The sequence below is a fragment of the Castanea sativa genome, chromosome 2, assembly GCF_040712315.1.
Source record: "Castanea sativa cultivar Marrone di Chiusa Pesio chromosome 2, ASM4071231v1".
NCBI lineage: Eukaryota > Viridiplantae > Streptophyta > Magnoliopsida > Fagales > Fagaceae > Castanea > Castanea sativa.
This window is the reverse complement of record NC_134014.1, coordinates 23,746,679-23,759,203: the sequence shown is the minus strand read 5'-3', so window position 1 is coordinate 23,759,203 and position 12,525 is coordinate 23,746,679. Positions and strand designations below refer to the sequence as shown.

Genomic DNA, 12,525 nt, shown 5'->3' with positions numbered 1-12,525 from the left:
AGTTGGTATAAGGTACTGGGATTCCTTTACTTGTAACCGCTTGTTGTGATAATAGTGGATTCTCAGAAGTGGTGACCTTAAAATCACCCGGTAGAGTTTTTACCTTGGAGGTTTTCCCCATTCGTAAACAAATCATCGTGTTAATTTATTTTTCCGCTGCACTTTAGTTTATTGGTGATTTGTTTATGCTACCACGCATTTGCATGTTAAATTGGTTAATTAATTAAACTTGACTAATTAATCAATTAATCCTTCACAAGGGGTCAATACGTTTTTGGCCTATCACAATTGTTGGGCCGTCTCTCCTATGAGGAGATGATTTCATCAGCCCAATCAATTAAAATACCAGAAAAGAACAAGGAGTAGTAATTGAGTAGTAATTTATGTATTAATGCTTTCAAGTCTAGATGGAATGGACATGTATTATAATTGTTACATCCAAGCTTTGACACTTTTGAGAAAATAATTTGACCTTGAGAAGTGTTACATCTATAATATATTCACAACAAATTTTACATGGTAGGTTATTACATTTTATTGAAAATTAAGTTACAAAAACTAAAAAACTATATGAAATAGGTTCCAGTTAATTCAACTGGTAAAAAATTTTACCGTCACATAAGAGGTCTTGGATTAAACTCCGTTTACACTAATAACCAACTAGTCTCTTAGCTAGATAATAAAAGCAATAATCATAAAATGTGTGTTATAGGTTTGAATTCTACTGTCAAAATACAACTATACATAAATTTTGTTGGTATTATAATAGAATTATGAAGAAAAAGACCAAATCCTCAAAAGATCTACGCATGTGGGGTGACAAGTTAGGCTCCGGTGGCAGGTACCTACCTCATATATTTACATGTTCCAACTTTCAAGTCTAAATCCGCGTTTGGTTGGGTAAACTTTTTTTCTTTTCTTTTTTGGGTCTGTGCACTTTTGGCCCAACTTTCTTTATTTATTTTTATTATATCTTTGGAGAACATTTGGTTGTGAATTATGATCTTCTTGATCGTTCTTACAAGACCCAATAGAATCCAATTCCTCTGGCATGAGGGTCCACAACTACATTTTAAACTTTTGTATAATATATTCTGCAATATGATTACACATGTATTGCTTCCTTAAAACTTAGGTGAAGTTTGGAATTCGAAGGCTTTAACTTATAAATCAAATAGCTTTTGCAATGATAATGGTCCCGTGATAACCCCTCTTTACCTAATCTCCATTTTAAAAAAATGCAGTTTGGCAAACGCAACCGCCATGACTTCAATCTCTTAGACAATAAAAAATTTAATTGTCCACTCAACCCATTTGTTCATTTGACACACTTTATATCCAATGCATTAATGTACTAGACAAATTAAAAAACGGAATATGTCTAGTATACTAATGCACTGAACACAATCCCAACTCTTGTTCATTCACATGAACATTAGCTAGAATAAAAAGTCTCTACTACTCTCGCCATTGCTTGAATCTTTTAAAATATGAAAATTTGACTGTCCAATAAAAACCATTTTGTTCATTCGCAGAAACATTCAAATAATTTGTAACTGTTTAGGTAGTTGTTTAGTTTATTTACTTATGTATAGCTTTTTGAAGTCTATTATTTTTAGATAAAACTATATTTTAACCAATTTTTGGCAACTAAGCATATAAGATTTTTTTTTTTTTAAATCACTTGTAGTTGTATGACTTCTTTCTAATTTCTAAACAGAAAAATGACCATTTTTCAAATGAACTATAAAGATGATCTCTCATGGACCATTTCTAAACATTCTAATATATATTCTTATTATTTTACAAGCTTGTGTGACACCGTGATACCTAGCTGGGTTGAAACTAGCTGGGTATCTACTTACATCAATTATTATTGTGGGAACCTGAGGACCAAAGATTGAAAGCACCGCTGTAGCCTTCAATTGTTCCTCACGAAGAAGCATCTATAGCCCAAGGAGTGAGGTTGCCCGAGGAGAGAATGGGAAGTGACAAAGCATCCTTGGGGAGTATAAGAGGTGAAGGTGGGCGCCTTAGGAGATAAACAAGATATTTGTGGGAGGTTTCTTGTAAAGTCTCACCTACTCCTCCGCATTAAATGGCTAACAACAGCTTTATCAGCTGCATTAATGAGGAAGTGACCTGAACAGTAGATCCACAGCTTAGCAACTCCTTCCACCACCTTCACCAGAAGTCTAATAGGACAAGTGTCCTAAGGAGATTTAGGAGGATTAAAGAGGGAGGGCAAGGATGCAAGAAGCCATGGAGTATACAAAGGAAAGGGACTCTCAGATAAAGGGGATCTAAAAAAAATCAAGGAAAGGGATTAGAGCCAGAACAGTAACTGAGAGAAAGAGAGTGAACAACGTATGTAACAACCCAAGAACATTGTCCTCGGGCATGCTTGTAAAGATCCATCTACACATTTAAGTCTTAGACTTTTGCCTCCTTCTCTATCTTTGTCCTCAGACGAATCCCAACTTGTTCATCCCACTCTCTTTACAAATATTTATTGATTTATGCTAGGTTTGGGAATATCAATCTCACTATTCTAAGTGAGCTTGGTGCAAAGGGGCTGTTTGGGTTTTTTTTTTTTTTTCATCACTCATCACTCATCACTCCTCACTCAATTTTCATCACTCATCACTCAATTTTTTCTACTTTTTGTGGGACCTCTGTCTGACTCCTCACTCATTGAGTTCTGTTAGCCTACCCGTGAGGAGGTGATTATTCTTGTTTCTTCTTCATATACCTCCTCCTTCTTCTCCATCAAACCCAAAACCCCATCTCCAAAACCCCATTTCCCAAAACCCTATTTCATCAAAGCCTCCACAAACCCATCTCCTCCATCGCAACAACAGCCAAAACCCATCTCAGTCTCTAAACCCCGCCACCCACTCGATGAAAACATTCGCGATGAGGCTCGCCGAAACAACCCAGCATACTCCCACCTCTTCTCTGCCAAGTATGTCCCTTTCAACCTGGACCCATCTCACCAAACCTCTAACGATCGGTGCAGCAGCGTGAGAAAGGTTTTTTTGAGGTCGGGGCAGCGCGAGTTGGGTAAGCTCCGATCAGTGACTACATGCGTGAGGAGGTGATTAATCTTGTTCTTCTTCTTATTTTTGGGTTTTGAGAAGTACAATAAAGAAATCTAAACAAGTAATGGGTATTTTGAAACCCATTCATGTTTGTTCTATGATAAAGAACAAAAAATTTAAAAAAAAAAATTAAAAAAAAAAAACAAACTGACAAGATTCTGGTGAAAAGGAAGAAAAAAAAGATGAAAGAACGAACTGAAGAACAGTGGAGAAGAAAGAAAAGTGGAGTAGAAAAAAAGTAAAGAAAAAGGAGAGTGAAGTCAAAAGTTGCGGCTGGTGGGTCCCTCAATGTGTGTATTTACAAAAATGCCATCATAACTCTGTTTCCATAACTTGAAAACACCTTAAATGTGTTTTCAGTTTTCATAACTCACCACTCAAAAATCAGAGAATTGAGTGATGGAAACAAAACTTGAAAAAAAATCCAAGCAAGCTTTCTCTCTGTGGGTCCCACTATTTTTGAGTTATGGGTGATAGAAACAGAGTTATGGGTGATGGAAACATAAAAACCAAACAACCCCCAAGATTTCATGCCCTTACAATTGGCGCCGTCTGTGGAAAACAAGGTTTTGTTGTGGCTTTGTTCTAATTAGTCATGGCCAACCTGGAGTAGAATAGGGAAGAATCTGTTACTTCACAGAAGGAGAATCCATTTGTTAATCTGGAATAAAGGAGAGACAGGAACCATACACCAAGTGTTGTGGTAGAATCATAGCATACGAAGCGTACTGAGAGGAGTCATTCAAGGTCAGGGAGCCATGTTCTACACGATCAAGAGACGCGGAAGTTGCAACTTGAGATAGATCACTTGCGTAGGAAGCTACAACGAAGGAAGCGTGATAGAAAGAGTCCATCACCCCCATTAAGTGATGGATCAGGGGGGAGTAAGGATCGCTCATTTCGCCATAGGTCAAGAACTCCATCTAGTGAGTCCTTCTCAACATCGTCTCACTAGGAGAAACTGGAAAAGGGTAAGTACAAGGGCAGGCAAAGGCCATCTCACCATAGCATAGGGAATGACGCAATGAGCAAAGCACTTCAACAAATCTCCAAGTCACCCTTTGTTAGGGGGATCAACAAGGCCAATCTTCCCCATTGATTTTCATAGCCAACTTTTACCATTTACAATGAAAGGTCTGACTCGGTGGAGCATGTGAGGCACTTCAATCCAAAGATGGCAGTTCATTCTGGCAATAAAGCCCTCGTGTACAAGGTTTTCCCCTCCAGCCTCGGGCCTGTGGCTATGTGCTGGTTTAATGCTTTGGAAGAGGGGTTAATAAGGTCCTTCGAAGAGCCGAAAAAGGCATTTGGTGCTATACTCTCAAGCCCTTAGACTCTCTTTTGTCCATGGCAATAAGGGAAGGTGAGACTCTCAAGACTTATTTAGATAGATATTGAGAAACGTACAATGAAATAGATGGAGATTTTGAGGACATGGCAATGAGAACTTTTAAGGTAGGGCTCCTGATAGAGCATGAGTTGAGGAAGTCACTAACCATGAAGTCTACCCTCAGTATACGCCAGCTTGTGGATTGCGTTGATAAGTATAAACAAGTGGAGGAAGATCAGTCCCAGGGAAAGGGCAAAGCTAAGGTGTTCCAAAAGAAAAGGGATCCTCAAGGAGTAGGATATCATAATAACCGTCCTAGAAGGGACTTCCCCAATCAGACATTATCAACGGGGGCTCAAGTGGTTAACTCATTGTTTAAAGAGCCAATCTATCAAATACTGTAAAAGATAAAAAAAAAAATAAACCATAATTCTAGTAGTCCTATAAGATGGGTGAGGATTCGTCCAGGAGGAACTAGAGCCTTTACTGCCATTATCATCAGGAAAAAGGGCACACAACAGAGGATTGCAGGACTTTGCGAGATCACCTAGGTCTACTGGTAAAAGCAGAGAAACTAAGTCAGTTCTTGCACCATCCAACAGATTAGATCAGGCATTCGGGAGCTGGGTATTAGAGGGATATAGCTCCTCGGCCAGCTTTGGGCACAATTAATGTGATTTTTGCTAAGCCTAAAGGTGATGCAACGACCTATTCGGGGGTCATGTCTGTGGTTGTAGGCCCCAATTCAAATGATAGGAGTCAGGCTCTCAAAAAGGCCAAGGTGGTGGCCACCCCCACTTTGGGTTTTTTGGAGGAGGATATGGAGGGAACATTCCAACCGCATGATAATGCCTTTGTGGTTACCATAAGGATTGGTAGGTATGATGTAAAAAGGTTACTAGTAAACCAGGGAAGTGGAGCGGAGATCTTGTACCCTAATCTATATAAAAGGTTAAATCTAAGGCCCAAAGACTTAGAAAAATATGACTTGCCATTGGTGGGCTTTGATGGGAGGATGGTAGTCCCTCGTGGGATGATAAGGTTACCTGTGCAGGCTAGAGACGAGGAGGTGCAGGTCAGTTTCATTGTAGTTGAGGCATATTCCCCTTACACAGCTATTTTGGCCAAACCATGGCTTCATGCTATGGGTGCAGTGTGATAGGCCAAGAATGTATTGACCCCTTGGGTAAATCAACCAATTAATTAGCCAAGTAAATTAATTAAGTCAATTTAACTTGCAATCTGTAGACCTATGAGTTGGGTTTGACAAGGATTAGGAAATCAAGTAAGGGTAAGAGCATAGCATTGAAGGCCAAGTGTAGTGACATGGATGAGTCTTTAGACGATGACGATTCTAAAATAAAGTCCTACATCACCAGGCAATTCAAGAAGTTCATGAAGAATGTCAATGGGAAGGGCTTCGAGAAGGACCGTAGGCAAACTAGTTCTTCTCAGTTTAAGAGCCAGGACAAAGGAAAAAAGAATGCTAGGGATGGCGGTCAGTACACTGTTCCCTCAGGATCTAAGTGTTTCAGGTGTCAAGGTTTTGGACACATGAGGCAAGAGTGCCCTACGTATCTTAGGACCATTGGGAAAAGTAAGGCACTTGCTGCTACACTGAGAAACACCGAACCTGAGGATGATTCCAAAAATGAGGATGACGGAATCCTCAATGCCTTCACCGCCACAGTTAATCGTACTAAACGGATTGTAGAAGATGTGGATGAAGAAGAGGACTTGGTAGAGTCAAAGTTTGAGAAGATGGATGAGCAAGATGACATCCACATAGCCTATGCAAAATTATACAAGGTCTCCAAAAAGCATAAGAAGTTGTATAGGTTGGCCACCAAGAAGCTCAGTGAGGTGGAGCTTGAATGAGAAGAAATCTCCACAAAGTTTGATGAAGCCAATCAGACTATTGGAGCACTGAGATTTAAGAATAATTTCTTGGCTGAGAAGACCAAGAAGCTTGAGGCAGAGCAATTCCAAGTCAGAGCTCAGCTGAAGAGGACTTCAAGTGCAAGCTTAATGAGATGCTCAGCCTTCAAAAATATGCTTCCAATCGAACTAGTTTAGGGTATGATTTCTCTTCTCCTGATATTGCTTCTTCCAGTACTACTATTTTTGTTTCACCTACTAATAATGTTGAATCTGAGAACAATGATGTCAAAACTATGTTAGCTAGTAAGAACATAGACAAGGGTAAATCTATCTTAGGAGCACCCCCTAAGCTTGCTAAAAAAGAAACCAAAAACCCTAGGGCTAAGAAGGGCAATACCCAAAAGCCTAAACAGAAGAAGTAGTATCTCTGCCATCACTTCGACCTAATTGCTATAAGTGGCTGGCCACTCAATAGAGCAACAGTATGATCTCATCGGGAAACTAGAGACAGTTTCCATCCTCTCTTGCTCCACTTGGAGATCTACTCAAAGCCCTCATGTTCCTTTTGAACTTGAACGGTTGCAACTCTTCCCCCACTTTGCCGATTCAAGGGTTCACTAAAAGGAAAGGTTCTTCCAAAGTGTGGAAGAAAAAAGGCTCAAAGTGATTTTGTCACTTTTCTCTCCCCTCCCTCTTTATTTTTGCTTGCATTACTTGCGTGTATTTCTTTCTTGTTTTGAGTCAGTCTAGTTTTATGCATTGCTTTGTTTAACATGTTTTTGTTTATTTATTTTCAGTTTTGCTTTATTTTCAGTTTTGCTTTATTTTATTTTTTCAAAAAAAAATCATAAAAATACAAAAACAGTGTGTGTTTGTGTAAATCGGTACTTGTGTACCTTGAATGGCCATTGAAACAAAATTTTCTAAACGTAGTATCTCTTGTAGCTTAGATGAGCATATCTATGCACAACTAAGCAAGTGAGCTTTGTGGCTCGTGTTTGTGATGAGTAAGATTAAGTAATTTTTTGTACTTAGCACTCATATACTCTTTTTGACGGGTAGGACTAGAAAATCCTAAAAGAAAAGCATAAATAACAATCTCACAACTATTGCCCGCCAATCATGAAATGACATCTGTATGCTTCAGCATAGCAAAAGTGCAATGTCAAAACCTAAACATAATTGGGTAATTCTTTTCTCTCTCTTATATGCCCATGCATGATATGCTTAAAAGAAAATATGCAAAGAAAATTAATAGCAAAAAGATTCAAAATGCTTTATATATATGACTACAAGTGTGTCTTCTAGGAGATGTGGGAGTTATAGGATGTACCTCGTGGGTGATAGTCCCCATCAAGTAGTTATGATTGTGTGTGAGTTAAATTGTTTTGCTCATATCTCAAATCGTCATAACATGTAAACACTTATGCAATCTTGCGATGTTTTTCACACACAACACGCAATATTCTTTGCTACTTTTGACACGTGTAGGTACAATGTGATTTGGCCATCACAAGGAATACATGTGTTAATGTATGCCCACTAAACTGTATTGACTTGTTTTTGAAATATAAAATTAGTTAGACTTGTTTTGTGTGTGTGTTTTGGATCTAAATGCTTGACATTTTTCTTGTTGAGAGATGTTTTTGAGACTCTTTGGGATTAGCCTGTAACTAATGTCAGGTCTACTAGCAGTAAGGTATAGAAGACTTCCTATCATGCTTCTATATAAAGAGGAATCAACACTTTAATTTCCTAATTGATCAATAGTGAGTTTAACATTTAGGCTCGTGGGGGTTCTAATAGAAGTAGCAAATTTCAAACCAAACTTTTTCACAAGATTCTTAGTATGTTTAGATTGGGATATGAATATACCTAACTCTTGCTGACGGGTCTGCAATCCAAGGAAGTGGTTTAACTCTCCAATCATACTCATCTCAAACTCGGCTTGCATGAGTTTGGAAAAGTTGTGAGCAAGTTCATCCTTTGTAGAACCGAAGATGATATCATCAACATAGACCTAAGCAATTATTAACTCGCTATCTTCCCTCTTGATGAAGAGTGTTTGATCAGCTTTTCCTCTTGTAAAACCATGTGAGACTAAGTATTGTGTGATCCGATCATACCAAGCTCTAGGTGCTTGCTTTAAACTAAAGAGTGACTTCTTGAGATATAACACATGATCCAGATATTGTGGATCGACAAATCCTTTAGGTTGAGCGACATAGACATCTTCCTTTAGGAACCCATTCAAGAATGCAATCTTTACATCCATTTAGTAAAGCTTGAACTTCAAATGACATGCCAGGGCTAGGAGAATCCTGATGGATTCCATACAAGCTATAAGAGCAAATGTCTCATCATAGTCTACTCCTTCCATTTGGGAGTATCCTTGAGCCACAAGATGAGCCTTGTTGCAGATCACATTTCCCTCCTTATCAGTCTTATTGTGGAATATCCACTTTGTGCCAATGATTTGCTCACCTTCCAGTCTAGGTACTAAGGTCCAAACATCATTCCTTTGAAACTAAAGCAGTTCATCATACATAGCCTCAACCTAGCTTTCATCTTGAAGAGCTTCCTCAACCTTGGTGGGTTCAACCTGTGACAAATAGCAAGAATAAGACACAAAGTTAGCAGTATATTTATCAATTGTACGCTTTCTTAGTGTAAGTTCATTCATATTTCCCACAATAACTTTAGGAGAATGATTCAACTTGATTCTGGGGGAAGGTCCTTTCTCTTCATGAGATTTAGAATCAGGTGAGGTAGGAATGTCTGCTGAAACCTCTACAACACTTGGATTACTTGGAGATGCGGGCTCTTGATCAACTATTTCTTGAACACCCCTAGGTTCAGGAGGAAGAATTTCCTTAGGAATCTCCTCACTAATTTTCTTAAAACCAAAGTCTGAAGCTTCATCAATAACAACATTGACTGTTTCCATCACCTTCTTTGTTGTCTTGTTGTATACTCGATAAGCCTTGCTAGTGGAGGAGTACCCCAAAAATATTCCTTCATCGTTTCGGGAATCAAATTTTCCCACATCCTCTCTATCCTTAAGGATGAAACAAGTACTTCCAAAGGTTATGAAATACTTCACGTTTGGCTTTCTTCCCTTCTAAAACTCATAGAGAGACTTCTTGGAATCGGGTCTAAAATACACCCTGTTAACCATATGACATGCAGTATTGATGGCTTCTCCCCATAAATTTCTAGCCATATCCTTATTGTGCAACATAACTCTAGCCATCTTCTGAAGGACTCTGTTCTTTCTTTCTACTACACCATTCTGCTGGGGAGTAATAGATGCAGAGAATTCTTGAGATATACCTGATCTAGTGCAAAAGGATTTCATGTATGAGTTCTCAAATTCTTTACCATGATCACTTCGAATTCGTTCAATCTTCAAACTCTTCTCATTTTGCAGTCTTGTGCACAAGGCTTCAATGTGCTTAGGAGCATCTGACTTGGATCTTAGAAGAATGACCCAAGTGTACCTAGTGAAGTCATCTACTACAACCATGATGTATCTCTTTCCTCCAAGAGACTCAATTCTAGTTAGACCCATGAGATCCAGATGTAGTAGCTCCAAAGGTCTAGATGTAGCTGATGTCTGAGTGCCATGATGTTTAGCTTTTGTTTGTTTCCAAAGCTAAGATGGTCCACACACAACATTGCTCACTCTGTTGAGCTTTGGTATCCCGAAAACTAATTCATGCTTAGATACAATTGAAAGATGTTTGTAACTAGCATGTCCCATCCTTTGGTGCCATAGGTCTTCATTTGGCAAATGAATGCTATTGCACATAATATCAGCATCAGGTACCAATCCATAATAGTTATCTAGAGTGCAAACACCCCTGATGAGTTTCTTTCCAGACTCATTCAACATAAGGCATTTTCCTTTTGAGATTAGCACCATAAAGTCTTGATCACATATCTGGCTTGTACTCAACAAGTTCACCCTCAAACCTTGGACATATAGCACATTAGCAATGTCTGGCAGTCTAGGTAGAGAGATAGTTCCCTTCCCTTTTATCTATGATTTGCTCCCATCATCAAAGGTGACATTTCCACCTTTCTTGGACTCGAAAACCTTAAAGAGAGAGCGGTCTCTAGTCATGTGTCTTAAGCATCCATTGTCAAGGTACCACAAACATGTGTCCATTACCTTGAATGTCGACTTCATCATAAAGTACACCTCATGCTTAGATGACAAATCTGTAGGAATTGTGTTTTCTTTCATCTACAATTTATGAACAAAGCCTTTAACCTTCACTCTTCTCAGACAAACTTCTCTGCACATTTTCATTCTAAGACAGTCAAGTTTCTTCTTTGTCACATTTAGATCTTTTTCAATTATCATCATGATAGCTTTCAAATAACTTTTAGACTTGCATTTTCTGAGACACTCAATCAAATAGAGATTAGAAAAACAAGATGCATTTGAACCAAAAGATCTTTTCTTGCCGATTGTAGCCATGACAACAAGGGTCAATGGATCACACAGAAAATATTAACCCTAATCAAAGTGTGTCTGCTCTAATACCATTTGATAGGCCAAAAATGTATTGACCCCTTGGGTAAATTAACCAATTAATTAGCCAAGTAAATTGATTAAGTCAGTTTAACACGCAATACACGTAGTAGCACAAACAAATCACCAAATAACTAAATGCAGCGGAAATTAAATTTAACACGAGTGATTTGTTTACGAATGGGGAAAACTACTGAGGCAAAACCCCACCAAGTGAATTTAAGGTCACCACTCCCGAGAATCCACTATTATCAAAACAAGCGATTACAAGCAAAGGAATCCCAATACCTTATACCAACCTACAGTTGAACCCTTACCCTAATACACAATTGGACTTCCAATGTAGTGACAATCTCTCCTTTCAATGCATGGCTCCCCATACGTGACTAACCAATCGATGCGTGGACCCCAGTACACGACTTACACACCAACTTAAGAAAGATGTTGGCTACAAAGTTTTTCAGTTCATCCACATGATAAAGATCAAAAAGCCCCTTGCTTACAAAACCCAACGGCATAAAAACGTAGCAGCTTCTTCAAGAGAAAGATGAACTAAGGTAAATTGTCTCCGGTCAAAATTTGAGTTAATAATCACTTTGCATCAAGTTGCATCACCTTAGTAGACCCTTAAAATAATCCTTATATGTGTCCAGGGTCGTGAGAAAAGAAATCATACACAAATAGCTTGGATATGTGTGAAAAACAAATCTGGAAATCTGATTTTTGTAAACCTCAATAGAAAGGTTATCTGTCGAGCTGCTGTTGAGCATTGGGCTAAAAGCTCCTTTTAAACCTCGATAGATACAATCTGTCGAGCTATCTGTCAATTTTTGAAATACAACACTTCTTCACTTATTTCTTGAATAGATTTGGATGGCTTTAACTCTTGACTTGAACACAATGCTGCTTGAAGACTTAAACCATCCTAGATCTACCCGATTACAAGTAAAGTGTGTTTTTTCAAAGGATTAGCCAATTCTAAATGACATATGTTCATAACAAATTCCACATATGTCCTAACACGGTGTCCTCAACTCTGCATCTGAAAGTCAAATATCCTACACAAGGAAGAGTAGGGGAACTAATTGGTAGTCAAGAAATGGCTGCCAATGTCTAGTGGTAGCCATTACACAGCATCTTGTGGATCCTATTGTGGTGGAAGAGGAGGGAATCCTATAGCAACTAGAGGGTCCCGAAGTGGGACTTGGAACCAAGTTGCATGGAGTGTTGTCTAAGGAACTTGAAAGGGTTGTGATTGGACAGGATAAAGAAAAATACTTTCAGGTGGGGTCTCAATAGCAATCCTTGGAAAAGGCAGCGTTGGTGAAGTTTTTGGAAGATAACATGGATGTGTTTGCCTGGAGTCATTATGACGTTCTTGGGATCTATTGAGTTTATATGTCATCGGTTGAACGTGAATCCAGAGGTGATCCCACAAAAGCAACCTCCTTGGCATTTAGCAAGAGAACATGCTAAGACGGTAAGGGTAGAAGCGAACAAACTTAAGCAAGCAAAGGTGATCAAGGAAATCTTTTATCCCAAGTGGTTGGGTAATACCATGATAGTGAAGAAGAAAAATGGGAAGTGGCGTGTATGTGTGGACTTCATGAATTTGAATAAAGTTTGTCTGAAGGACCCCTTCCCCATTCCTCAAATTGATTAATTGGTGGATG

General features: G+C 38.7%; 1 protein-coding gene across 1 annotated transcript; it reads left to right on the top strand.

Annotated features, from left to right (window-relative positions):
- The first annotated feature begins 5,152 nt into the window (after positions 1–5,152).
- On the top strand, positions 5,153–5,590 carry LOC142625095 (uncharacterized). Its single transcript, XM_075798802.1, has one exon. The coding sequence runs from the start codon at positions 5,153–5,155 to the stop codon at positions 5,588–5,590; it is 438 nt and encodes a 145-aa protein (XP_075654917.1).
- Positions 5,591–12,525: the final 6,935 nt, after the last annotated feature.